Raw genomic sequence first — 27,101 nt, forward strand, 5'->3', positions numbered from 1 at the left:
CCTCAAAGTGAGCTACGTTTCTCCTGATGTTAATAAAACTCAGTCCCAGCCTTGAACAGATCACAGCTGTGACTCAGAAAGTGATGTAAGAAAGCAGGGAAAAGAAAAAGAAGAAACTGTTCAGCCCTCAGCGAAGTTTTGGTACTCTTCAGGGCTGCTTTTGTGCCAGAGTGGTTTGAAACAGGGTGCTGACATCTGGTGTTCCCCAGGGCTCTGTGCTGGGGCCAGTCCTGTTTAATATCTTTATCAATGATCTGGACGAGGGGATCGAGTGCACCCTCAGTCAGTTTGCAGATAACACCAAGTGTTGATCTGCTTGAGGGGAGGAAGGCTCTACAGAGGGACCTGGACAGGCTGGATCGATGGGATGAGGCCAATTCTATGAGGTTCAACAAGGCTCAGTGCTGGGTCCTGCACTTGGGCCACAGCAACCCCATGCAACGCTACAGGCTTGGGGAAGAGTGGCTGGAAAGCTGCCTGGCAGAGAAGGACCTGGGCGTGTTGGTTGACGGCCGCCTGAATATGAGCCAGCAGTGTGCCCAGGTGGCCAAGAAAGCCAATGGCATCCTGGCTCGTAACAAAAATAGTGTGGCCAGCAGGACTAGGGCAGTGATCGTGCCCCTGTACTCGGCACTGGTGAGGCTGCACCTCGAATGCTGTGTTCAGTGTTGGGACCCCCATGACAAGAGAGACATTGAGGGGCTGGAGCGTGTCCAGAGAAGGGCAACGGAGCTGGGGCAGGGTCTGGAGCACAAGGCTGATGGGGAGCGGCTGAGGGACCTGGGGTTGTTCAGCCTGGAGAAAAGGAGGCTGAGGGGAGACCTCATCGCTCTCTACAGCTACCTGAAAGGAGGTTGTCGAGAGGTGGGGGTCGGTCTCTTCTCCCGGGTAACAAGTGATAGGACGAGAGGAAATGGCCTCAAGTTGCGCCAGGGGAGGTTTAGACCGGATATTAGGAAATTTTACTTCACCGAAAGGGTTATCAAGCATTGGAACAGGCTGCCCAGGGAAGTGGCTGAGTCCCCATCCCTGGAGGTATTTAAAAGCCATTTGGATGAGGTGCTTAGGGACATGGTGTCGAGGTGGTCTTGGTAGTGTTAGGTTTACGGTTGGACTTGATGATCTTAAAGGTCTTTTCCAACCTATACGATTCTGTGTGATTCTGTGTGTGTTTGAAATAAATAGATAGAAAAGCTGTGTAGTATCACTCCAACACCACCTTCCATACCAAGTCAGTCCTGATTATCAATATGGATGTGATGTTGAAATCTGGTCCTGAACTATGAAATTTGCTCTATAACCTTTTCTCATTTCCAATACCCTCTTCTCATTCCCAGGATGAAAAAATGTCCAAGCACATCCTCACCACACAGCTTTCTTTGGAAATAAGCCTTAACCCTCACTTTGGACTGAGAAATCGAGAACATTGAGGGATCTCTAAAGCCAACACCTGTCAATATTAAGGCAGGAGCCCAAATGTCTTGTCTCTGGGCCACAATTGCCCAAAAGCATGGTGGATACCAATATGGCTATTTTAACAGTAAGAAAGCCATACAACGCTGCCGCCCCCACCCCCCCCACCCCCCCCCGAATTGTAGAAACCTGAGAACTCTTAGCTGTGATATGCTGAGAATCAGGCAAGGTTGTGCCCATAGCTCAGTTCAAAAAAATGTGCCAGATTAATAGGCATAATCAAGACTGACATTGAGTAAGAGGCAAGAACGACTAATCAGATGCTAACTTAGCTGATGCTGGCATTACTGAAAGCCTGGGGGCATAGTCCAAGGATAAAAACATAACGTCTTATCTAACCAAGGAGTCATTTGTGCACCACTAGTTACAACATGTTCTTAAAAAAGGAAAGAAGGAAAAAAAAATATATCTATAGCACATGAAATCATTTTATGCCCCAGAAATGATAAGAAAATAAAGCTAAGTGTTCCTGCACCCAATCTTTATAGGGGAAAAGCCTATCTAGAGTTAACCCATTGCAATGTCCACTGTAAGCCCCCAGGATATGGAAAAATACATTAAAAAAACAGTAAAATGGGGATGAAATAAAAATAAGTATATCTAAGACATTTCAAAACTCAGGTTTGGCGTATTTCTTGCTATTTGGAGTTTGCTAGGATACATGGGGCCGCCCTGCTCCTTGGTTCAGTGACAGTTCAGGCAGTCTGGCAATCCTTTTCTTTTGGCCAAGGCTCCTTTTCTGGCAACACGTCTGCCTGTTTCTCAAGACTCTTCTTTTTCTCCAGATTCAACAGGATGTTGAACTGGATCTTGCAGAACAGCTCATGGAAAGGAAAGGCCCTCTGACACAAAACAACATCACTGGAGAGGGAACTGTAATGTCAGGGAAGGCATCCGGAAGATGAAACGAGGAATAAACAAAGCACTTCAAGCTATATTGCTTTACATGGCTGTTTTATTTCCAGTCTTTTCAGTACAGCTCATGAGTCTTAACAAGGAAGGAACTTCTGTGCAAAATTCGGTAAGTTAAAAAAAAACCCCCACAGTCCTGTGGAGAAAAACTGGAATTGTACTTCCATAATACGGGCCTTTCCCAGAAAAGCCAAGCATGGGTCAGCGTGAAATGCAACACCACACATCTGCAAGGGAGTCTGCCCAGTTCCTTCCAGCCTTTTCCATTTTCATCGTTTGCCATTGCTTGAACAACTCGCAACCACAACCAAGCTCTTTCTCAATGGGAACTCTGGGAGACTGGGGCTGCCTGGAGTCAGGAGGGAGAAGACGCAGGTGACAGGGACAGTGGGTGGCAGGTGGGAGAAGTCATCTCCCCGCTGCCTATGGAGCAGGGTGAAACCATGCAAACGGCTGTCATGAAGTCTCATTTTTCCCTTCCAGTAGTAACTCAAGGTGTGATCCAGTGTGCAGCACTGTTGGTGTCTCATGGCAATGCCTCAGGTTCTCAGTGCTGACCTACCTTGACTGTCTTCAGCCAGTGGTGACATTAATTCATTGTCTTCACCAGCTTCAGGTGACATCATTTAGTCTTTTCCCAAGGGCTGGTAGCCGAGCAATGTGACATCGGCACGGGTGTCATTTGATGTGACCACTGCTTTGCCCTGGAAGAGCGGCGCATGTGCGCGAACGCCTCTCCGCGGCCCTTTTCAAAATGTTTGCGTAGGAACAGCCATAAAATGGGCTGTATTGACCTGAAGATGCAATCCAAGTCGTTTGAGTCTAGGCCTTATCTACATCATATTATCAAGACCGAGAGAGCACCGATGCACCCCGGGAAGGGAGGGGACTGCATGAGCGAGAGGGAACGGCTTCGTCCCTTCTCTCCTGGCACGGGGAGGGGACTGCGGGCAGAGCTGGGTAATGATTTGTCATTGCAAGGGCTGGGGTGTCTCTCTTTGCAGAGGAAACCTTGGCCGTGATTGACAGCAGGGCTGTTTTTGCCGCTTCTCTTGCTGTTGACAAGTAATAATGAAGCTTTGTCAGTCCATCATGGACATGGATATGCCAGATTATGTTGACTCCTTGGACTCCTCTTATACCATGCTGGAATTTGACAACCTTCGGGTGCTCCCCAATAACGCTGGTGAGATTTCTGTTCGCTTCCTCTTGAATAATCTCCACTACCTTTGTTATAAAGCTGAACACCTAGGAAAGGCAGGTAGGAGGTGTGGGGCAAAGGGTGGAAGAGGTAATATTTAAGCAGCTGACCTGTCAACTTGTGTTGCATCTTGCAGTTATGTTTGGGGTGAAATGGGACCCCTTCACTTGCTGGTCCTATTTTGAGTTATTCTTTTCCTTGGTGGGCTGAGCGTCATGTCCTGAAGAGCCCACAAGATATTGCAAATGTTGGTAGAGCTCTCCATGGCATGCCATAGGTTTGTCCCCCTGTATGACGTATGAGAGGAGTTATTACCAATTTTTCTTCCTTAAAATGTGTTTCATTCCCATATATGACTTAGGTTCATATTTAATGTTTGGAAAAAATGCCGTCTCAAATGGCATTTGTCTGTTACTCAGACAATGCACCATGTGTCCAGTTTAACTTGTTCCTAGGTACTTAGATTGAGAAGCAATGACCAAATTGTTACTTGCCTTATATTTTTTTCTGGCTACCAAGATGGTTTAAAAGCCTTCAGAGCACACAAAGAACTTGGCTGTGAGGCGCGAGGTTTTATATGCAAAGACTTCCGCTTTGTTCACAGAAATAAAGCGTATTGCGTGATATTTAGTTTTTGAATAGTCAAAAGTACTCTGACATAAAGCGAACACTATTCTGTGAAATTAACTGTTCACTGTGTGAAAAATAAAGGACATTTTAGTCATATAACATGAAACCAATCATGTAGCCGAATGAGATTCCAACGTCAGCAATGCTTTTGGGGAATTTTGGCAACATTTCATTTAATTTGTTAAGAAGCTTAGTGAAATTAAGATGGGATTTTCAGGGTCTCACGTTTGCTCATTAGCTGTCTCATCAAAAGAAATCAGTTTCAGTAGGGCTACTGCCTACAATATAAAATGATTAGACTTATTATTGTGGGACATGGGGGGATGTCAGGAGACAAGTAGAGTTAAAAGGCCCAAAGAAATTTGAATTTAAAGTTGATTTCAAGAAAGGCTCTGTCTGTCCCTAAATAAAAGATTTTCAGTGGTTTTTTTTGCCAGCTCCAGTTACACTGGATCTTATTTCTTATTCTTGTGGAAAGGGTTCCATCTGCCATCCTACTCCAGAAATGTTATTTAACACAGATGTTTCTCTCTGTCACTTGCTGCTGAACAACAAAAGACTTTTAACTTTTTAGAGTGGTACAAATTTCCTCAAAATTCAATATAATTTTGCAAATGAACTACCAAAACCTGTTTGGGGGTCTCTGTTGTTTCATGCTGTGGAACTGACAGGTTGAGTTTTTTTGAAGTTTATCTAGATCAGTATTGTGTTATTTGTCTAGTTGTTAATGAGTAACTGGTTCTCTCAGGAACTAGCTGTTTTGAAATTAGCTTGTTTGCCTTGGGTAAGTGTTCTCTTCTACAGTTTGTAAAAATAACTTCAAAAAAGACCTGAAATGTCCATGCATGGAAATATATTGCTAACCAGCCGAGTTCAGTTCCCATAGGTAACCCAAAGCAACAGTTTGCATAGATACTCCATAGTTTCAGAAATATTTTCAAAGTTGTTAGAATCAAGAAATAATCTCACTTTAGGTATTTTTTTTTTTTAAATATATGGCATTGTGTTAAACCATGTCTTTCCCACTATGCAAGATTATTCTGTATTATTTCCCCTACTAAATCTAATGGCAGTTTTGCCCTCTATATAAACACGAACAGGAAGGGGTGCAATATTTATTTTAATGGACGCAGGACTGTTTCTTACATTCTGAACAATTTTTAAAGTGAAAATTAGAATATTTTCAAATCAGGTCATGCTTTCTTAAAACTAACTGTTTCCTTCTTTGGAATATTATTTCATCAACATTTTGCGTGGATTAATGATGTGGAGCACTTCCGGTGCTAAGCTTTCTGCTTCAGGAAGCTGCTATCATTTTGAGATTTGCCTAGGTATATATTTTGGATTTTCCACCTTTAAGTAGCCCATAATTTGCCAAATATTTTGACACTAATTCAAAATAAAGAATAGAATCCATTATGGGAGTGGAGGAAGAGTATAAAAATTTGTCTGTTTTAAATAGAAAGAATGGCAAAAGGAAATGAACAAAAATAAATGCTAATCCTGTCTTTCCTTTATAAAATATGTGTTGTAACTGCAGAAATTTTCCCATTCCGTACAAACTTGTTTCCTGTACCTTGGCTGGCATTACAAGCCATATTCTCACTTGGTTTTTATGTGCTGTTAATACCCATTTCCTCACGCTCTTGTCAGAGTTGTCATTTTGCTTAAAATATGATGCATTATTGAAATATTGCACTAATTCTTTAGCTGAGTGTCGGCGAACACTTTCTCCCATGGTGGTGCTTATTTTCCCATCTTAGCACTCAAACACCACACTGATCCTTGGGACTTTGGCATAACGTTGGTGAAACACCATTCCCAGCCCCGCTGCAGTCTGACCCAATTCAGACCATGAAAAAGCCATCAAAGGTATTTTGACGGTGTCTGACCATCCCTCAAGCTGCATGTGTGCTTGCGAGGAGCTCTTGCCTTTCTGGCTGGCCTCTTTGTCATTGTTACTGTAGGATTTGGGAACACTAAAAACTATGTTTTATATCTCAAAAACTCCCCTTCTATTTGCTAAAAGCTGATGTAGAAAGTGGCAGACCTGCACACGGCCAGGGCTTCAGTGCTAGCCCCCATCCAGCCCTACATTTGTATGCACAGGTTTCGCAATGCTGGCTTTGGCCACCAAGTTTGACTGTGTGTGCCTGCCCTAAACCCGCATTTATGATCTCTTTACATTCTAGCCCAGCACATGTAATTTGGGGATTTGTTAGCTGCAAATTATGTGCACTAAGACTGGCTTGGATTTGTGGGTAGATAAAAGCAAAAGCCATTCTGGAAAGTATCGCAAGGTAAGCCTCCTATACAATGTGCATCTAGAAGAGATGTAGCCAGTAACATAACTGAAAGGAAAAGCAGCAAAGAGGTCTGCAGTGGTCAGGTATCGTTCAGAGCTCCAGCTCTGAATGGAAGCCAGATATCGTTCCCCAGCAGCATCCTCACTGAGACCATCCTCACTGTCATTTCTTATCACTGTAAAACTTGGCATCTCCATTTCAGCCCTGGTTAGGTAATGACTTACATACAGAGGCAGTAGGTAACAAAAATGTGTATGCATTTTGGTTGCGAGCTTGGTTGACCCCAAAGCTGGTGAAGCCACTGGGATACTCTCATCAGCATTAGGTAGGCTGTAGTTCCCAATCTGCGGGCTGCTTAAATATAACTCACAAAAGATGGCTGAAACTTCAGATTTTTCTGCCAGTGGATGTCCGGGACAGTTCTAGTGAGGAGCCTGGCCACAACCACGGGTCTTCAGCTCAGCCTGGGACCCACGCAAGGTCAAGACGAGTTATGGTCTCTTCTTGGAGAACGTCATCAGTTGCATCTCTCTGGAGAAATTTCAGAGGCACTGTGGCACGGCTTAGGAACTGTTCTGTTATACCACAGTGATGAGCATCTATAACCAATACACGTCTCTGAGCATCTCTCTCCAGGGTGGTGAGGACAGTTGTGAGCTTCATTTGTTGTGAGTCAGCTGGACTCTGACCAGATCCATCCTAGCAGCCCTCGAGCCCATCTTAGTGCGGAGCTCAGCTCCAGGTAGCAACCCCAGTAGAGTGGCACAACATATTAAATGAAACGCTGAGCAGGTTATCGCCTTGCATCAGGCAGGGCTGAAGTAAATGGTCTACAGTTCTCAGCTGATTTTGCAGGCAGGCAACTGTGCTGGCAGGGATCCTGGCTTTCCTCTGCCTTTCCTAGCAGTGATCAGTCCAGGGAAACCCCCAAATACTGGGTAAGTTTGAAAGCCACGTTGAAACAGTCCTCTGATGCACGCGATATCAGTTGTGCCTTTGCTCTTCTCTGAGCTAATTCTCATTTGGAACTCATCATTAGTTGGTGACAGGATTTTGTAATTAAAATTTATCATCATAATTAACATGTGCATACTGGCTTAGGGCTTTCCTTTTTAAATTTTTTTTTAAACTTCTATTCCCAGTCAACCAAGCTGAAAAGGAAACAGCTACCTAACAGGGACTGAACTTTTAGCTATGCATCTGCCCTAACGCAGAGCCACCCAACTCAGCTGTAGCCCATGGGCTTGTCTGTGTTTTCATGGGTACAAGTGAGGGCAAAATTTGGTTTGCTAACCTCCATGGGCCCTCACATGCTCAGTGCTGATGGTCCTGTCTCCAGTAATACTTGGTTTAAGGCCAGATTATTAATTTCTTCCTTATATCACTAAGCAGCTCCTCACACGTCCTACTCACATAAGGGAAAAAAGTCTTCTCTGGTGACTAAATGCTTTCCAGCATCAGGAACATTTTGCAATCTGGACCTAGCTGAAGGATGAAGGGTTCATTGGAGACCCAAACTGTATGACCTTGGCTTGATTCCTCTGAAGTCAGTAGAGAAAGCATGAATGGAGCGAAGAGAAAATTGGCCTTCTTATCTTTATTTTTGTTGTGCAATTTTTTTAATGGAATCCAGCACACTCGGTACATTTGTTTATGGTCATATGTTCCTTCAAAAAAACAGATGGAGCAACAGAGGCACGAATGTTTAGCAGTACAGTGACCCTCGAAGGAATATTCTAGTACAGCTCATTTAAGACTGAGTTATCAAGCAAAATAAAACAAAGAATCAATGTAAAAAAACTAAAAATCAATGTAAATTACCATTTAAGCACCTCTGACACAGACAGTGTTCCCAAAGGACCCAAGTGCCACTTACTGACAAATGTCAGAACTGGGAGCATCTTACATGGATTTTTGGGAACAGGTAAATCTCAGTTCCTGTCATTATAACCTAAGAATGATTTTGATGCAGTCATTCTTTCTTGTCATGTTGCTCCCATCTTGCTACAACCTACTTATTTATTTATCCGTATGTTAGAAGGTGAAATATAGATCAAAAAGGTTTTTTTGAGGGGATGAAAGGACGTCTGACCTTTGCATTTGTGAAGTCGTAGCTAAAAATATCTTCGTCTTAGCTTTAGGTAAAAAACTTTCCAGTTTTTGAAAAACTAAAGCTTTATTGGCTTTTTTTTTGGCTTTTGATTACAATTTTCATTGCATAGCAAATATTTTCACTATAAATTTTTAACGTGTGTTCATATACAAAAATAGCCTTCTCTCTCTCTCTCTGTATATATACATGTTGTGTGTGGATTACCCAAAGGTATTTTTATGCATTATGCATTAGAAAACTTTCTCTAGACTGTCCGGATCAGATGCCAATTCCTCCCTTTTGAGTAATTTTCTCTAAGATTTGTCATTGCTCAATACAAAGCAGTTGAGCTTTTCTCATCACCGCCCATCTCTTCTGCGAGGCTGGATGCGTCTTGTCCCAGAGACTTTGCCGACGTCACTCTAGCACGAGATTGGCTCCCCTGGAGCGAAGAACACGCTCCCAGAAGTGCGATAAATTCATAAAACCATCCTGCAGTGAGTGCCCAGGTCAGGACAGACTCCACAAACATTCCTCCTCTCAGCAAGATGTAAACACTGTCATCTGCGTCTTCTCAAGTGTCTCCTTTTTTTTTTTTCCTTTTTTTTTTCTTCCCCAAGCTGTGCCTCAAATTAGGAGGATTAAGAGGGCAGCGAGTCTGGTGGTTAAGGCCAAGGGAGAAGTTTAAAGGGGAGTTTTCAGCAGCGTATACACAGGCCAGGCAGGGGCAGAGCTATTCCTGCCCCAAATGACTGGGTGCAAACAGAGGACATGATAGAGGGCATTCATATGACCTAATTTTAGGTCCCTAATTTAGAAGGTTGATCTTCCTGCGCCCCTCTATTGCTTTCCAGTGGAAAGCAATGAGCCTCTTCAGAGGGCAATTCAGAGCGGGAGCCAGACTTAGGAGAACTAAAGTGACCCTTCTGGGAGCTGCTGTCCCTGTCTTCCAGCCACAGAAGAGCTCTCAAGAGCAGCCTTTTATCTCCAACACCTCTGTCATGTGCATGAAGCAGTTCATCCTTCCTGCCTCTCCTCTCTCTTCTCTGCTTTCTGCTTATTCAAGTCAATGATGTTCTTTCCACTGTCTTCTGTGGGCACCAGCTTTGAACCATGTTCTCCAGGTATCTAACTGGGAAGGTGGTTCCCCATCCCTCAAAAGCATATATCTCACATCCAGGTAAGGTTTCTCTGCATCTGTCAAGAAAAGTAGTGGTAATTGTTAAATTCTCATGAGCACGTCGGGTTATGCAGCTTGAAATCTCTCTGTTCACTGAAGCAAAGGAAAACACCAATATCAGAAGCAAAGCAACTGAGTTACTCTCAGTTGAGATTGAGAAGCGCCTGGAGGCTTTGTATCTGCCCTAACATGGCCCTCCAGGCCATCAGCCTGGAGGCTTTACTAGCAACACATATTGCGTGTGCACACATGTGTGTGGGGCTGGGTCAGTGCACGCTTTGCTTAAAAAAAGCAGCTCGCTGTCAGCTGATTCTGGTTTCCATCACAGAGGGGTCTAACGGTCCCTGTTCTCTGCCCACAGAGGCCATCACAGCCGAATCAGCAAACACCAACCTGCTCACCAACGGCATTGGCTCCCTCTGCTCCATCTGCGGGGACCGGGCAACTGGCAAACACTATGGGGCATCCAGCTGCGACGGTTGCAAAGGCTTCTTCAGGAGGAGCGTCCGCAAGAACCATGTCTATTCCTGCAGGTACCTGCCCCTTCTGCAATAAATAAATACAATGTATTGATGCTGTAAATAATTTGGGGTGAAGATCAGGTTGTACAACGGGGGCCCTATCCCAAATGCTGAATTACCATGCCGTGAATGCTAACAGTAATACTGCAGTTTAGTTTCTGGCTGGAAGACAGGGAGCTAAGCAGTAAGTGAAGTCCTGTCTCATCTTGGACCCTGACACCTTTTGTGACCCTGAGCAACCCGTTTCACGAGTTCACTGTCACTGCTTTCCCCATGTTGCAAATCAAGGGAAACTTATAGACCTGAGGTTTGACGGGGGTGTGTAATACGTAAGTACAGCTTCTGGGTGTGGAGTGACGTCGTGACCTTATCACAGCCCAGCAAGAGAAAGCCAGTGTGGCAAAGGATCAAAGCTCCAGAGATTTAATCTCAAACGCAGTGTTTCTTGATTTTCCCGGTAAAAAGCAACAAGCATCCAAGAACCTGCCACCTGCAAAGCCTCCACCTCCCCCACAGTGTCTCCATCTTTGTTTTGAAATCATTAAATTATGTACGCTGACATATCACTGATGATTTTACAACCATTCTGAGAACCTAGCGTGGACCAGTGGTGATTCATATCCACTTTGGCACACAGGTATACATTTGAGAATTTTTGTACCAGGAGGAGGCTATATATTATATAGCAGCTATCTTGGTTGACCTTAGAAAAATGGTGTTTATTTTAGCACAGGAGGAAGGGGAAAAAAATCCTGAATACACTCAAGCCCTTCATCTCTAATTAAAACCTGGAAGTTTTCTTTCTGTTCCAGAGCTCTTCCTCCTTTAAGGGTGTTCCAAATTTTTGCAACGTGAGTCACGCTGTTTGTTCAAAATGCTCCTGGAGGCCTTATCACTCCAGGACACACCAGCCATGAAAGACACCTGGGTGACAGCAATGTCCACCCACACGGTGCCCATCCCAGGAACCATGGGATCCCTGCAGGAGGAAGCAACAGCTACTACTGATTTCTTAGAAATTTTGGCTCTCAGTCTCCTGGGAATGGAGTTGTTGCCCCTCCCCAGGAATCCATGAATCTCTGCGATATTTGGCAGCTCAGGGAAGATCTACAGCATTGAAGCCAAGCAAATGGCAAATGTTCACTTGTCTGCAAATCCTTATTTGGTGAGCCATACTATATTATAGCCCAGCTCGGAGATCTGTTGTTTATCGCAGACGTGAATTCCTTGGAAAGTCTTCGGGCCTTTTTACCTTTGGCTTTTTACCAGCCTGGGAAAGTCCCTCAGCTTTTACAGCCTGATGATGATGGTCCTGGAGCAACCCACCCTGTCTCCTCTCTGAGTGGCAGATTCCTCTTCCACCACTTCACCCACCGTGGCGAGAGCTGCCAAGTCTACGTGGGCCACCCCTTGAACAGCACATAGGTTCCTAAATCCCCTGTTGAAATGAATAGGAATTAGGAGGCCATGTGCCTCAGAACTAGGCTGCAGACACAAAAGGGCTTGTGGTCCACAGCATAATTATTCTATGCAAAGCAGGGCAGTGTTAACAAGCGGGATCAAACAAGCTCCAATGCCGAACATCCAATAACTGTTTGAAAGCGGGAGATGGAGTTCCTGCACTTGAGTCACAGTCACGCTTTCACAGCCAAAACCCTCACGGTCCTCGCAGGGTGGGTGGTCTGAAATGGCTGTGCTCCCAGCTGGCGGGAACAGCGGTGGGGAAGATGAGGAACTGGGCCAAGCCAACGCTGATTCAATCCATTTCTTGCAAACCTTTGGCTCTTCTCGGGGTTCAGGCAACGTGTAGCTCAGTGAGGTCTGGGACTGTATTTGGGGCTGCTCGGGGTGAGTGGGGTGCAGACGCCAGGCTGGTTGCTCCATGTTTTATATTCCGTCTCCCCCCAGGTTCAGCCGACAGTGTGTGATAGACAAAGACAAGAGGAACCAGTGCAGGTACTGCAGGCTGAAGAAGTGCTTCAGAGCTGGCATGAAGAAAGAAGGTAGGTGCAAAGAGACATTTCAAAACTGCCTGCTGCTGTCTCTGGCCCTGCTCCCACTGCAGAGCACGGTGGAGAACAGCGGCAGCCCTGGCCCAGGGAGGTGATGCTTGTGTGTCACAGTGAGAGATTTCCTGTTGTGGAAGCTGAAAGCTCCATTTCTCATCTTATCAGATGGGAATTTCAATTAGAGCCTTGCGACAGTATTCACCCTTCCTGGGAGGCTGGTCTCTTCAGGATATTTTTATACTGGGAAAGGGACGGGCATCTTCAGGGTTTATTTAGCCTCTAATTATTTCACAACAGAAATTCCCTTGCTACGTACCTGCTAGTGCGACTGCTAATCCCAGCTGTGACAATCTCAGCGAGGACCTGCCATCCTCAATCTCATAAATGCTAAAAACCCACTACTGCAGAGTAGTGTTTGGTGGTTGACTTGGCGGATGCTCACGTAGCTTGGTGCAACCCTTAGGGCAAAGTACAGCCTGAACACGATGCCTTGCGGTGCGAGAGCTGCTCCTCTGTGGCACAGGGCACACAGGCAGCGCTCCCAGAGGCAGATGGCTCCTGTGTCCCCTGAGTTGGGACCTGAATCAGAGTTAAACCCTTGGGTAGTGCTGTCCTCGTGGTGAGTATAGCACGACTATAGAGCCACTATTAGCACTAGCACTGAAGGGCCAATCCAATATTGGCTGATGCCTTTTGTTGCACTTCACCATGGCTGTATTAAGAGGGAGGTGGAGCACTGTAGAGCATTTGGGTACCAGTGACCATCGGGAAGTGCCCTTCCAACGCACTGAAGGAAATACTAAGTGTTACAGTGCCTAATGCAAGCAAGAGAAAAAAAGACTTCTGTTAACCTATGCCTTAATTCCCTACAGCCAGCTTCCCTGGGAAAGTTTGGGACCTATCATAATTTCCTACAGCCAGCTTCCCTGGGAAAGTTTGGGACCTACCATAGCATTTCTGATGTCTGATCCTTCAGTGTTTGCATAGTGGGAGAGCACGAATAATACTATTTTACTTACTCCAAGCTTTCTGGGCAGACTGTCTTTGTACACTGAGTGCTGAGCAAAGTGGGGGCCCAACCCACAAGAGATGGTACATCCCCCTGATGTGCAGGTAGTTGGGTGATGGTTTCAGCACTCTTCACCCTTCATTTGTGCTGTTTTCCAACCCACTAACAGCTAAAGGGTGAGGGAGCTAGAAAGGAACTTGAGAGTTTCTTTCCATGCCACTGTGTAAAACACCCCTTACCTAAGGGGTGAAATCATGGTCCCACTGAAACCAAGGGGAAATTTGTCACTGATTTCTGGTAATTCATAAGACTTCACTGGTGATGAAAAAATCTTTCCAACTTTCTGACCATATGTTTTCCTGGAGAACAAGGGTGTCTTGCAATTTAGGAGATATGGAGTAAATACAGCAGATGGAAAAAAAATAGCCCTCAAAGTAATAAAGACCAAACGGAAGCATATCTGGTCAGTTCTAGATGGGGATGGAGCCAACTGCCGATGCAGCAAGCTCCACAGCTTGGAAAGGCTGAAATCTGGTTATCAGCTCCACTCTTTGAGCTGAAGCATGATTTTTATTGGTTCTATGGTAAAAGTTATAAAACCTTGGCCCACGCCTTCATTATTGATTGCAGCCTGATAGAGGATGACTCATTTCAAGTTCCACATAGTCACATTCTTTGAAACTTTTTTATGAGTGCAGAGTCAGGTTGTGTGCTCACAAACTGCTCATGTGTTTGGTAAGGAAGATTTTAAAGCACCTTGAGCAACTGCTTTGCAGAAATTAGCTTAGCTGACCAGAGCTATGTCCAAAGCATGTGTGCAGGACTGGGAAAGAAATTTTCTTGCACAATTGTGTGCACAAAAAGAACACAGTTATTTGCTTTAGGGTGGTTCTAGATTAATATTAAACAGTATTGCGAAGCATTAGGGAAAAAGAGAACCCATGTCTTGGGATAGAGCAGTATGAGGATGATGCAAATGTTTGTGCATAATTTTTTGGTGGCATGCACCAATTCATGTTGGGAGACCACAGCTGTGACATCCACATTCAGCCTGGCCCGTTGTCCCAGCACTGGCACGCAAGAGTTTGACACTCTCCTTCTCTGGCATACCACTTTTCGGCCAGCCCATATAATAGCAATCAGACTTTCCAGGGTGTGGTAGTAGTGTTGTTTATTCACAGTAGAGGGGAAGAAGCTGGAAACGATCCTTTTCCCAGCCTGTCTGTGACAGTACACCTGGGGTGGGGTTAGCAGGGTTGTGTCACCCTCGCACGCTCCCCACTGCCGGCGTCCCACTGACCCACTGCTCACCAGGTATGTGCGCAATATCGGAAAACTTGCTGTTCCCCAGCAAAACTAACTGATACACTGGAATTTTGGATCCAGAATGACTTTTTTCCAATCTTCCTGAGTTGTAAGATGTGACGTGATACATTTGGATCTTTCTTTCTCTCTTTTTTCCCCTGTTGGAAACAACTCTAGTGCATAAGAGTTTGAGAGGCGCCTGGCCTGGTGGAAGGGAAATTTCTGCCTAAAAAAAAGCCATACGATGCAAATACCTGAGCGCGCTTTAAACTGGCTGTCTATAGGGGCAGCAGGGTAGGTGCAGGGCTGAGGGTCTCAGCATGGGCTGGTGCTGGGAGCACAGTGCAGTCAGGCTATAGGTTCACTGTGGGTTTGGGGCAGCTGGGCAGAGGTTGTTGAGAAAAGCATCAGCAGGGTCCTTTAGGTTGTCTTAGGTCCTTGTCCCTTAGGTTTGTACACTCTGAATTTGATCCTGCTTTTGGAAAGGACCAGGACTGTCCCACACATGAACCCTACGTCTCCAGGCTTCTTCACTGAAATGGGATCTAGGTTCCATCGGTGCCAGCGAGAACAAGAAAGGGCCAAAACATGAGTCTTGTGGAAGGTCCAGTCCCCAGATTTCCTAGAAATTAGGTCATTCAGAAACACTCCTATCACAATTACATTTTTGGTATCAGTAATTCAGTTTAATAACCACAAGTAAAGAATCATTAAAGTTGGGACGAGGGGAGAGGAAAAGGCTTGCTTAAACACAAACCCCTTCCTGTCTCCTGAAATGCCACTATGATCAGGATTTAAGATTTTTACAGGAGATTCACTCCTTTATCCTTGTTTTGTGGTTAAGGCTGGGACCGTACCGCAGGGTGGTCTGGGTGTTTCAGGGATTTTCTGGCCGTTCTCTCTGATTTTCTCTCTTTGCACAGGAGAAGGTTCGATTTCTATTGTTTTGCACAATGCTACTGGACAAGTTTTTGGTCACTACAGCATCAGTGAAGGCGGAGTGCACCAGATACTTAAACATCCAAAGAAAACAGCAGGATACTATTTTTAGCATCTTACTGAGATCAAGTTTAACCTTGAATAAATTAGCAGGGTGTGATTTTTCAAATGAGCCAGGTCATGTACTCACATTGAATTGAGCATCTGAAAACCTGGAAGCCTTTTGAAATGCCAGCACTGTACTGTCAGGATTCAGTTTGCTGGTGAAAAAAAGAGGGGTTAATATTTAACCTCTCATCCCCTTTAAAGTAATTTATGAATGTACATGAACTCCTTTAGTTTTCCTCGGAACTAAAAAGTATCACTTACAGCCATGACACAGTGGGAGGATTTGAGGCTATTTTTTTATTTATTTTTGTTAAATTGGACAGGTTTATGGGACAGTTTTATTAGCATTTCACAGGACCTCTATCTTGTTTCATACCTTTTGTTTGCACATCTCTTCTGCCAGCTTTTAGAAGGCCGAGACTGCATTTTATTGCAAAGATGGATGGAAAAATTAAAGGATCTTCCTCACTTTGTGATAGTCATAAATCAGGTCAGAAGCTCGTGAAATTATTACATGTGCATGTACCATTGGGATTTATTTGCAGATAAAATATACCACACCTACAAAATCAGAGGTAGCTTGGGAGAAAAAAAAATTGTATGTATAAATTAATCAGGCAGCAGAAGGGGTAAATCTATTGGAGGAGACAGAAACACCGTGAGCACCGGTGAATGCCGGCACCGTGCTGGGGCACTTGCACTGCCCTCCTCCTGCTCTCTCTTTATGCCATTTATTAATACATTTCCAACTCCATCGGCATTAAATGAGGATGTTTTTAGTGGAACAATAATGGAAATGGTAACTCCCATCTAGGCAGGGCTTTAACCTCTGCAGTTACTGTGGAAAGTTACTGGTTTGCTGCGGTCCCCTTCCAATCAATGCCTGTGCCCATATTTATTGGACTCCCCGGAGGTTCCTCATCACAGGCTCTGTACCTATGTGGCAAGGCAGCAAGGACAAAATGTTTGGGAAACACGGGTTTGTTGCAATCCCACAAACACACCGCTGTTTGCTCAAGAGCCTCCGCGCGTGCTCCGCAGCCTGCCTGGCTGCCGGCTTCCTTGATGCGCTCATGGCAAAAGGGCCTAGGCTTGCTCTGAATAACCAAACCCCTCCGATGGCTCTTCTACATCAGATGGAGAATATGTTTGTTTTCCCATCCGCTTCCCACAGTCAGGACATGCTGTAGCCGTGGACAATTCCCTGTGGGGAGACGTGGGCACCATCTCGCCCTCTCTCCCCTTTCCCCGGGGTCGGGGCCACGCTGTCCCTGGCCGGCAGCGTTGTCGGGGCTCGCTCCTGCTGACGTCCCCTCGTGTGGGGCTGCAGTGGCCCTTCCTGGTTTGTTGGCTTTGGGAACTGGAGCACTGTGCAGAGGACATGATTAGAGAAAAAAAATGGGCAAGCAAAGCTTTTGCCAGGCACATATTGGAAATAGTTGTCCCTGGGAGACAGGGGGATCCAGCACTGGGATTTTAGTCCTTCCTGCAAGATTGCTGATTTTTATTGACTGCAAAGCCAAGATCATGTCTGAGCCCGAGCACCCTCAGCGTCAGCACACCCCTCGAGCACTCCCGATGTCTCACCACGAGTGACCTATCCTTTCCCTTTTACAAGCACAATAAATATAGCAATATAATTACCACACAGTAATAGATTAATTTTGTGGCAGGTAAAACATTAACTCCCTTTTGTATCTAATTCCATGGCATCTTGGGTACTTTCAGTGATAACACCCAAATCACCTTGAGAAAGTCGGTCTGTACCATCCACTTACACTTGAAGATTGAGCTTATCAGAGCATGAGGGAAGCACTGAAATATGTGCCATAAAAGGACCCGGGAGAAAAACAGGCTGAGGCTTCTTAAAGGAGTCTGTCATCGGGGACTAGGACTAGGTCTGCCTGGATTTGTAGGACTTACCTAAAATACGATGTGTAACTCAGCTGGAAAGGCAAAATTTGTACCTTTTCTTCTACGTGGACAAAAAGAGCCCCATCACCCCCAGAGAGCTACATGGGGGAGCATCTGATATGAAACCAGGCATAGAAGGTTGGGTGGGGATTTTCCAAGGACATCAGCGATGACATGGATTCGGGCGGGCTTGGATGCTCAATGCTGGATGCTGCTGCTCGTCTTTCTGGTGTACCAAAAAAAGTCATGAAGGGTTAATCTATTCTGACGATTAATCATAGATTATGGTTCCTATAACCACCCTCACCTTCAGACTGGTGGGGATTACTGGCTGAACAGCCTTTTCCATCACTCCCCCCATGCGTAGGGTAATGTATGCTGGTAGGTAGGTTAGCAGAGCCTCCCAAGGGTTGTAGTTTTTCTCTAAATTGATGTCTAATTGCCTCTACATAGTATTCATAGCCTGAAAAGGCTCCAGTAATATGTACATATGTTGCATCTTTTACAAATTGATGTACCCATCCAGCCCCTTGCAGCCATTCAGGCAAGGGGCAAAATGGCTTTGGTGGCTGGACCCCAGCAGACCCCCCCAGGTACACCCAGCTCAGCAGCGAGTGGGTCCCGACTGACAGCGAGGCTGAGCCCCAAATCCTGGAAAATAAATACTACGCTCCTGCCGATAACGGAAGATATTGATTTTTGTCACTGTTGCTTGTTTTCTGCCCTTTCACTTTGTTGGCCTCTCATCAGAGGCCAGTTAGGAAAACAGATCGGTGGTTAGACCTGAGCTGACAAAAACCCCCACCTTCCCACTCTGCGTACGAAAAGGTGCCCACGTCTCCTCCTTTGCATGAATTCAGAGAAACGTGCCGCATGCAAAGACCGATGCTTGCTCTAAAGCAAGGCCCAGCAGCGAGGCAAAGTCGTGAAAAAGTGATGGCGAAATGATTTTGCTAACTCTGCAAAAAATCGTTGCTGGAAAAATCTTCTCCAGTGGCCACTTTTGAGACCAAACCGCACTGTTTCACATCCAAGGGGTTAAAGCACAGAGCAAGTTGCGCTTTAACAGCTACGTCTGAGTCATTCCCCCTAAGTAAAATCAAAAGGAGCCTGGAATTGCTGTATGAAGGAGGAAGGATGTGTTGCATTATCACCACATGCTAAATCTTCCCGCTCTCTCTGCTTTAAGGCCCTGACAATTGCCTTTCTGAGCTTTACATAGCCAAGACATATGAGCTGTCAGGAAAACGCTGAGTCTGCATTCAGGCTCCTTCCTCCAGCCCCGTGTGGGCTTGTTTGCTGCTGGACGGAGGCAGTAAGGCTCAGGGGAGAAACTAACACTGAAAACAAGGTTGCTTTAAGTCTGTATTCTGTTTTTTCCTCTGCTGCTGTTCTACTTGATGGCACCAGTGGAGGCGAGTCAGTTCTTGAAGCGGGTGTTTCAAAAATGAGCTGCTGAAATGCAATAAAACCCTTATGTTCAACATGCAGGGTTGACAGAGCATGGGGCTAGATGCGGCTTGTGCTTCAGGGAAAAGGATGGTTTACAGGGTGGAATTGACCTCAAAAAAATCAGCATTTTTTTTTCTAATTCACCATGGTATGGCTGTACCTTTCTGTTTGCAAAAAGCCCAGGGCTGATCTTCACTCTGCAGTGGTCACTATAGTGTGTCCAAGGAGCGTTGTATCACTGTTATTAACAGTTCAGGACTCTCTGAGCTGATTTGCAGCAGTGATTTGCACAGGGTGCCAGCAGAGCTGGAGACAAACCCTGGCTTGGTTTGTTCCCTCAGCTGTGTGTCGGCATCGCCATTGGGGTCACGGGCTCCTTGAAATCAGCAGCATGAGGGGCAAGGCTGAGGGAATGGTTTTAAGGTGGGATCAACGACTTTAAGCTTTCTTTCTTTGAAGCTTCTTTAATGAGGTGACTCTTCCTGCTCCCCGTGAGTGGTGATGTCCCCTGGGGACCACCATCTGCGATGCCTCGGGGCAGGGGACACTTCAAGGCTGCTTTGAGGTGGGATCAGAGGATGGTGCTGCTGTAAGATGAGATGAAACCTCAAGAGCATCCTGCTGTACCAGGAGCTCAGGAGAGGAGTCCTCAGTGCAGACGTAGCAAAAAGGGTATCGCAGGCCAGGACTCCAGCAGTGTGGGTGCATTGCCAAGTGAAAAGGGTCGACATCAAATCCCCAAACCCAGTGGGACCAGCTAATGTCCCGCAGGGGTTGGTCTGACTGCCAAATGGCCTTATCTCCCTCTGTTGCTCTTGTGCTTGGTCTTCTCCCTCACTGGTGGTCTTTTCCTCTCCCCGCTGTCTGTTTAATCTTATTCCAGCATCCAACAAGGGTGGAGGGTCTTGCAGGCACTAAAGCCCCATCCACTCCTGTTTGGGGACCACAAGTAACAGCAGCCATCGGTTGAGTGGGAAGTTTCTTGCTAACACAACCACTGCTCACTCTCATTTCAGCCGTGCAGAACGAGCGCGACAGGATCAGCATTCGCAGGAGCAGCTACGAGGACAATGGCTCTCTCTCCATCAACGTGCTCACTCAGGCCGAGGCCATGGCGCAGCAGGTATGAAATGTGGGGACAGCCCTCCAAACACGTACGTGGCCTTCAGCTATTCCATATGGGGTTATGAACTCACTAAACCAACCAGGGCTGGATCTTTTTCTGCCCTTGGATGGCTCTTGCACAAAGCCACAGGGAAGAAAATGTATTAGAGATAGCCAAAAGCAGACAGTAAAAATCCTTGTTGCATTGTCAAGACAACATGTCCTGCAAGGAGCAGATGCAGCCATTGGCATGTGAGATCCAAAGCTGAAATCCCAAGGGCTGAGGGATGTTGCAGACCCTGGGTCCCCTCTGCCCCCAGCCTAGATTGATGCTGCACCCCTAAAAACCCATTGCATTTCATGCAGAAGTTTCTCTCTCCTTGCTGCACTCTGTCCTGCTCAGAACACAATGTTCCCGTCATGGTCGATTATAACTTTTCTCGTAATTTCTTTACCAGGGCAACAATTTTAGGGGAGAAAAATAAAGCTAATAAAATCGTTGGGCTTCAACTAACACTGATTGCTTTCTTATTTCGTGTTCCACAATGAATTTCACCCTGCGCGTCCTTTAAATTCTTATGCAAATATCCTTTCTCCACTGAAACATACGGTCCAGATGTTGCATATTACATGCAGTGATGCGTCCACTTCCTTTTCAAAAATTATTGTGTTTTAACCCTCTACCCACCACGCAGCTTTTTAGAGATTGAAATGGGTGTTTTGTGTCCCAGAGAGCTACTTGGGGGAGGAAGGCTGGATGCCTTTCATGCATTTGGCTGGCTTAAGTGATTGATGGGAAGCTGAGACCCAGTGCTGCTGGCTACTGCTAGGAACAGGAATATTAATCAGATTTTGTCCTGAGCCAGCCTGGAGAGTGGGGAAGGAGGCGGAGGAGGGAGGGGTGTCTGTTGGGACTGAGCACCACCTCGTGGAGGCTTCGCCATGGGCTGTACATTGGACAGTATACACCGCTGAGCAAATACGTGTGCACCCACGACGGCAAATGTCTTGTCAAAAACCTGATGAGGTTAATGTCTGTGAATCATTGCTGTCGAGGATGGCAAAAGAGCACAGATCTGGTCCCAGTGCAACCGGGCTATTTCTCTTTCAGTATTCATCGCTGAGTCCGGTGCACAGCGCGGACATTGCTATGAAGAAGGTTGCAACCATCAACGATGTGTGTGAATCCATGAAACAGCAGCTTCTGGTGCTGGTTGAATGGGCAAAATACATCCCGGCGTTTTGTGAGCTCCCACTTGATGACCAGGTAAAATGCAAATGCCTCTTCCCTGCAAACCCACTGCCTTCGACAGGAATTCCCAGCCATATCTTTCAACAGGAGAATCTGACATTAACATATAGATTACACTACGCAGAGCAATAAACTAGCAGGAGAGAAAGAATAATAAAGGCCAAGGGATCGATTAAAAATAAGTTGAGTAGCCAAAGTCCCCCAAAATATAATAGAGTTGGTCACCCCAGTCTGCACAAGGAGCCAGTCAAAAAAGACTGGTTTTCCCTTTATTGCTACCTGATAGTTGAATGTAAAAGCCATTTATTTCCAAAGAACTCAAATTACTCAAGCCCCTCTTTGCTCTTTCAGTTGAAAACAACTTTTTATTTAGTTTGCCATGAATGTAGCACTTCTGAAAAGTGAAGATATACTAATAATATCTAACTTTTAATAGTACTTTATCTGTAGATCTGACATATCTAAGCAAACACCAAATTTGGCTTAATCTAAACAGCAACAGCTCACCGTTCTCTTTTCTGCTTTTCAAACGTAATATTATTTCTTTCTCCTGTGCCATCTCCAGGTTGCCTTGCTCAGAGCCCATGCAGGGGAACACCTGCTCCTTGGGGTAGCCAAGCGGTCCATACCGTACACCGATTTTCTGTTATTAGGTAAAGTAGTGAAATACACTCCTGCTTTTATAATTCGCACACCCGAGTCATTGCCAAGTATCCTGCCTGCCTGAAATCCTCTCTGCACTCCTGGGCATGGTCTGCACATCTGGCTTGAGACTAAGTGCTTGAGAAGGGCTCTGGAGAAGCATAAAAGAAGCAAGCAAATTCACTGGGACTTTTACAACTGTTCCCTTACTGCTTTGAAATTGTGGATGCGAAAACCCCCAGTATTTAAAGGGCATCTCAAACTGCGTTGCCTTGTTTTTGTAACTGAAATTGCCAGGACAGAGGCAATGAGGTATTTGGGTATCGGTGCTTAAAAATTTAGCAGAAAGGTCTATCAAAAATTATAGTGTAAATAAGTATTTCCTTTTCATGTAGCTCTCTGCCACCAAAACCACAGGTGGGATTATTCTTGGAAAAGTTAGAATATGGATCTTGAAAGCCACACATTAAAGAAAAGAGGGAAGAAGAACTTTGTTTAAAAAAAAACCCACCAAAAATAAAGATGCAACACCACTTGCAAACAGATGCTAGATGTAACAGAGGGTAAACCAGAGCAGAACGTGGAGCAGGCTTTGTGTACAGTGTGGGTGCACTGACATGTGCAAACGAGATAATTAAGGACCAAAGAATGAAATCCACAGCTTGCTTCTCAATCGTGAATCTGAGTATCAAGCTGCACACTGGAAACCTGCTCCACATGGGCACTGGGACTATCTGGCAGCATGCCTTGGGGTAACTTCTGGATGAGACCTTGTCTGCACAGCTAGAGCAAAAATCTGATGCTGAATTTCTCTTGTCTCCCCAGGGAATGACTTCATCATCCCAATGCACTGCCCAGAACTGGAAATTGCTCGTGTGGCCACCAGAATCTTGGACGAATTGGTGAAGCCCTTGCGGGACATCCAGATTGATGACAATGAGTACGCTTGCCTTAAAGCCATCATCTTCTTTGATCCAGGTAAGCTTCCCTCCTGATTGCCAAGCATGGGGCTTGAAAAGGAGTTGAGGGCTCTCCAACAACCAGGAAAACCCCTTGGCAGCAGCTGTACATTTCACCCTGCCTCTGCTGTAACGAGGAATACTTAGAAGTGCAGCAAGGACGTGTTAGGAGTGGCCTATTCCTGAACACGTAACTATTTAGCAAGTAGTAGCTTCAGCCGGACTGATGTGCAAGACTCTGCAGACCCTAGAGGAATTTTTACTGCTTCTGTAGCTTGACTTCAGGAAAGCCCATCAGTCTGAAATGAAGGACCTGACTATTAAGGACATATAAGCCTATAGTGAATTATGCATAAGCGACATGAGTCAACTGAGCAGCAGTGTAGAGCATCCATCAGAGTTCAGAAAGCAGCATTAAAAACCACAGAGAGCTGGACCGTTCAGAGTACCCAGAAATATCAAGGATGTCTGTTAATGGATCTTGCTGGCAGCCAGTACGGACCAAGGGCAGGGCTGATCTGTACAGGGTGGAGAACACAGAAACACACAGAGGCAAACAAAAGCTTGTTTTGAACCTTTGCTGTATTCTCATTCCACAGACACGGGGGTTTCTGTCTCAGCCCAGGTTTGCCCCAAACACTCCTGTTTCTACATGCCTACAGCACACACACAAACCCCCTTGGTACAACACTTGAGTCCCTTTAGTGTGTATTGCCTTCTAGCTTGGAGAAGAGACAGGGGAACAACCCCAAGTCCAAAACAATGCCCTTTTGTCTTTGGCATCTATTAGCATGGAAAAATTAGAGCATCTTCCATTAGTTATTTTTTGCTGCGTTCGCTGATTTGAAATCAAGATACAAGAGTTTTACAAACATCATGAACTTTGGCTCGCCAAAGAGCCTGCTGAAAATCTGAATAAGGATCGCATTATTAAATTGAGTTTGACAAATTGCCTTCTCGGCGGATCAGTATCTCAGTGAAGCTTTAGATCATTGCGACAGTAAGGCGCTGTGATTTCCTCTAAAATGAAAAAGTGTAAAGCTCTACAGAAATGAAATTCGTTCATGCTAACAAGTAGGCATGTCCATGGAGTTACACACTAACATACAATAATTTGTTAACCACTTTGTCTAATCTCTTGGCATGATGATCTCTGAAATGTGGTGTTTGTGGATTCTTTGTCAACAGTGACGGAAATAGTCCAGTGAGCCAGAAATCTCAGTTTTAGATAGCAGGAGAGGCAGGAGTGGAAAGCTGTAAATCCCAGTGCTTCACCCTACCCAGAGTGCACATTGACTTGATGATTAAGCAAAACTGGACCAGTGGTCCATGAAAAACATATCGACCACAGGTCAAAGACAGGAAATCAAGACAAGAATCTGATGCTGCAGTGGGTGTATTTGCAACAGATAGGCACTAAACCTGCATGGATTTAGTGGCAGTAGTTGGGACTCAAAAGTTTTCAGGGGGAAATTCCAGGCTGTTTCCTTAGAAGGACAAATACAATTCAACTTCTAAATGCTTCCTCTTTGCTAATGGCAGTAGCCAGACATAACCATCTGAAGGAAGCTCTTACTTTCTTACTGTTTCCCCTCAAATTCCCCTCAAATTACTGCTTCCCCTCAAATTCCACTTACTGTTTCCCTGTTCCATATGAGATACAAAATAGTGGCAGCCCAATGCCAATCTGTCAGATGAACTTGGAGACTCTGAGAGATAATTGTCAGAGGATCACCGGCATCTCATCCTTTTCTCTCTACAGAGCCTGACTGACAGGGTAACACTTTCTGGTAACACAGGCCAGCAATTAACCTCATTTTTCTGCCTCCCAGACTGCAAAGGCCTGAGCGAGCCCGGGAAGGTGAAGAACATGCGTTTCCAGGTCCAAGTCAACCTGGAGGACTACATCAACGATCGCCAGTACGACTCCCGAGGCCGGTTCAGCGACATCCTCCTCCTGCTGCCCCCGCTGCAGAGCATCACCTGGCAGATGATAGAGCAAGTCCAGTTCGTGAAGCTCTTTGGTGTGGCCAGGATCGACAGCCTGCTGCAGGAGATGCTGCTGGGAGGTACGAACCCTGCTGAGAAAAGACAGCAAAGTTATTTTATTTCAAAGCCATTACAGGGCTTCATGTCTGGGTTTGTGTCCTCCTCTGGAGGATGTATGGTAGAGAGAACTTGGTCTTGGGAGGAGGGAGGTGAAGGCTCAGGTTGAACTGCAGCTTGAACATGGGTCCTTCTCACTCCAGGCCAATCCCCACAACATTTCTTTCCAGCCTGTCTCTGAAAGTCTGACCCAGGGATAGTTTTATAGAAAAGCGTACGCTCTGTGGCGCTTCACACCAGCGAGGGACTCGAATTTTAGGCAACCTACCAAACTGATGCAGTTTGCAAGAAGACAATACATTTCTTGTTAGCAATACGCAAAAGTTATAACTATATGGGAAACCCTGATAAGAGCAGTAATTGGGGGACACACACACAGGTACAGATGAACATGCAGTCGGTTATTAGCTGAAACCCCAGCCATCCCGGGAGGTTGCCCCTAGACAGTGAGAAGGCTGACAGCAAACAGGACAGAGGAGCAGGAAGGAAGCAAAGACGAGCCAGGACATTAACCCCCACCCACAGAGGTCTCCCACATTGTCTGAAAAAAAGACTTGACCCAGAGCATCTGGCTTCTCGGTAACTATGCAAAGAATGATGTCTTTTCCCACTTCCACTGCAGGAACCACCATTGATCTCCAGTACCAGTCAGGACCACCCAACCTCAACCTAGAACCGCTGCCAGGACACGTCCTCCCAAACAACATGAGCTCTGTGATTCACACCGCTCCAAACCGTACGTGTCCATTTTTATGCTATTAGTGTCAGCATAATGAAGGGACTGAATAGGAGAAGCAGTTAAGAAAAAGACCTTTAGGTTTATTTATGCGTTAAAGCATTACACTTGAATCAGAGCTCACAGCCTCCCTTGCTGAATTCTTTACTGTGAAGTCTGGAAACATGCTTCCAAAAGAGAAGCTGAGATTTTCACATAACAGCATCATCCAGGGGGATTTTGAGATGCTACTTAACAACACAAGATTAAAAACAAGAAACCAAGACTGGTGACAGTGTGTTTCTATGAATGTAGGCAGCGCTGGGAAATACCACAAAGAAGCACACGCAGTTATTAGTGGCAAGAGTTTCCTTACGTAAAGTGTCTTGGTTGCTGTCAACCAGAACACAATATGACCTGAATACAAGACCGTTTTCAACCACTCTGGGCACTGCTGCTAGGCAATGGCTACTTTTTAAGGCATTTATCCACTGTAATAGCAAACAGACCATGCTATTAAAAAAAAAAGGAGAACATGAGTTGCAATTTAACAACCGCTGCCATGTAATCACAATGTCTTACACACACAATCTCCTTCTGCCAGTTACGATCATCTACCTCTTGTAGCATATTGTGCTATTTCTCAGCCATATAAATGTTGGCATCATGTATTTTAGCTTGCTTTTTTTTTTTAAGCCGCCTTGCAGTAAGGGAGATTAGAGAGATGCTGCGTTCTGTAAATGAAGTATAGTGGCCAGCAGGCTGAGCTCTCCTCCGACGAGGAGAGGAAGGGTTAAAAAGCAGTTTAGGGGCATTTCCCAAGTGCAAAACACTGAGAAGAGCTGGTCCATGCCCATCAGTTCACCCTGTGCCTCATCACAAACCAGGAAGAATATGCCTGAACATACCTGAATTTGGGATGGATCCCCCTGCCCCATCCACCAAGCTCCTGCTCCTTGGCTCATAGGATGGTTTGCTGGTTTTATTTGGGCACCGCTCTATGGAACAGCACCCAGGTCCATGTTAATTCTATTTCTTTTCTCTCCTACAGCATCTCCTGAAACATCCCTTCCATCTCCTTCTACAAGCACAGGCAGCGAAGACTATAAACTAGGCTCTAGCGCAGGACCCAACGCTGTAGTGCAGCTCTTGCCTCAGACAGTGATACCCAAGCAGGAGATTTTATAGGGAGAGGTGGAAGGAGAAGCTGGGAGCAATGTGGAAACTGTGCTGAAAGTGAAACGGGCCCTTTCTCTTTGCAGAGGCAAAGCA

The 27,101-nt window shown here is 45.6% G+C and overlaps 1 protein-coding gene across 2 annotated transcripts; it reads left to right on the forward strand.

The window, feature by feature from the left end:
- Positions 1–3,456: 3,456 nt before the first annotated feature.
- LOC140656651 (hepatocyte nuclear factor 4-beta-like) lies at positions 3,457–27,017 on the forward strand. 2 transcript variants are annotated; one of them, XM_072872627.1, is made up of 10 exons: positions 3,457–3,571; positions 10,123–10,327; positions 12,224–12,318; positions 20,068–20,174; positions 21,267–21,422; positions 21,973–22,060; positions 22,875–23,027; positions 24,841–25,077; positions 25,737–25,850; positions 26,881–27,017. In XM_072872627.1, the coding sequence occupies exons 1-10, from the start codon at positions 3,457–3,459 to the stop codon at positions 27,015–27,017; spliced, it is 1,407 nt and encodes a 468-aa protein (XP_072728728.1). The 2 variants fall into 2 exon arrangements, with proteins under 2 accessions (XP_072728728.1, XP_072728729.1); XM_072872628.1 differs by having other exon boundaries at positions 10,156–10,327.
- Positions 27,018–27,101: the final 84 nt, after the last annotated feature.

Source organism: Ciconia boyciana, chromosome 9 (assembly GCF_034638445.1).
Source record: "Ciconia boyciana chromosome 9, ASM3463844v1, whole genome shotgun sequence".
Lineage (NCBI taxonomy): Eukaryota > Metazoa > Chordata > Aves > Ciconiiformes > Ciconiidae > Ciconia > Ciconia boyciana.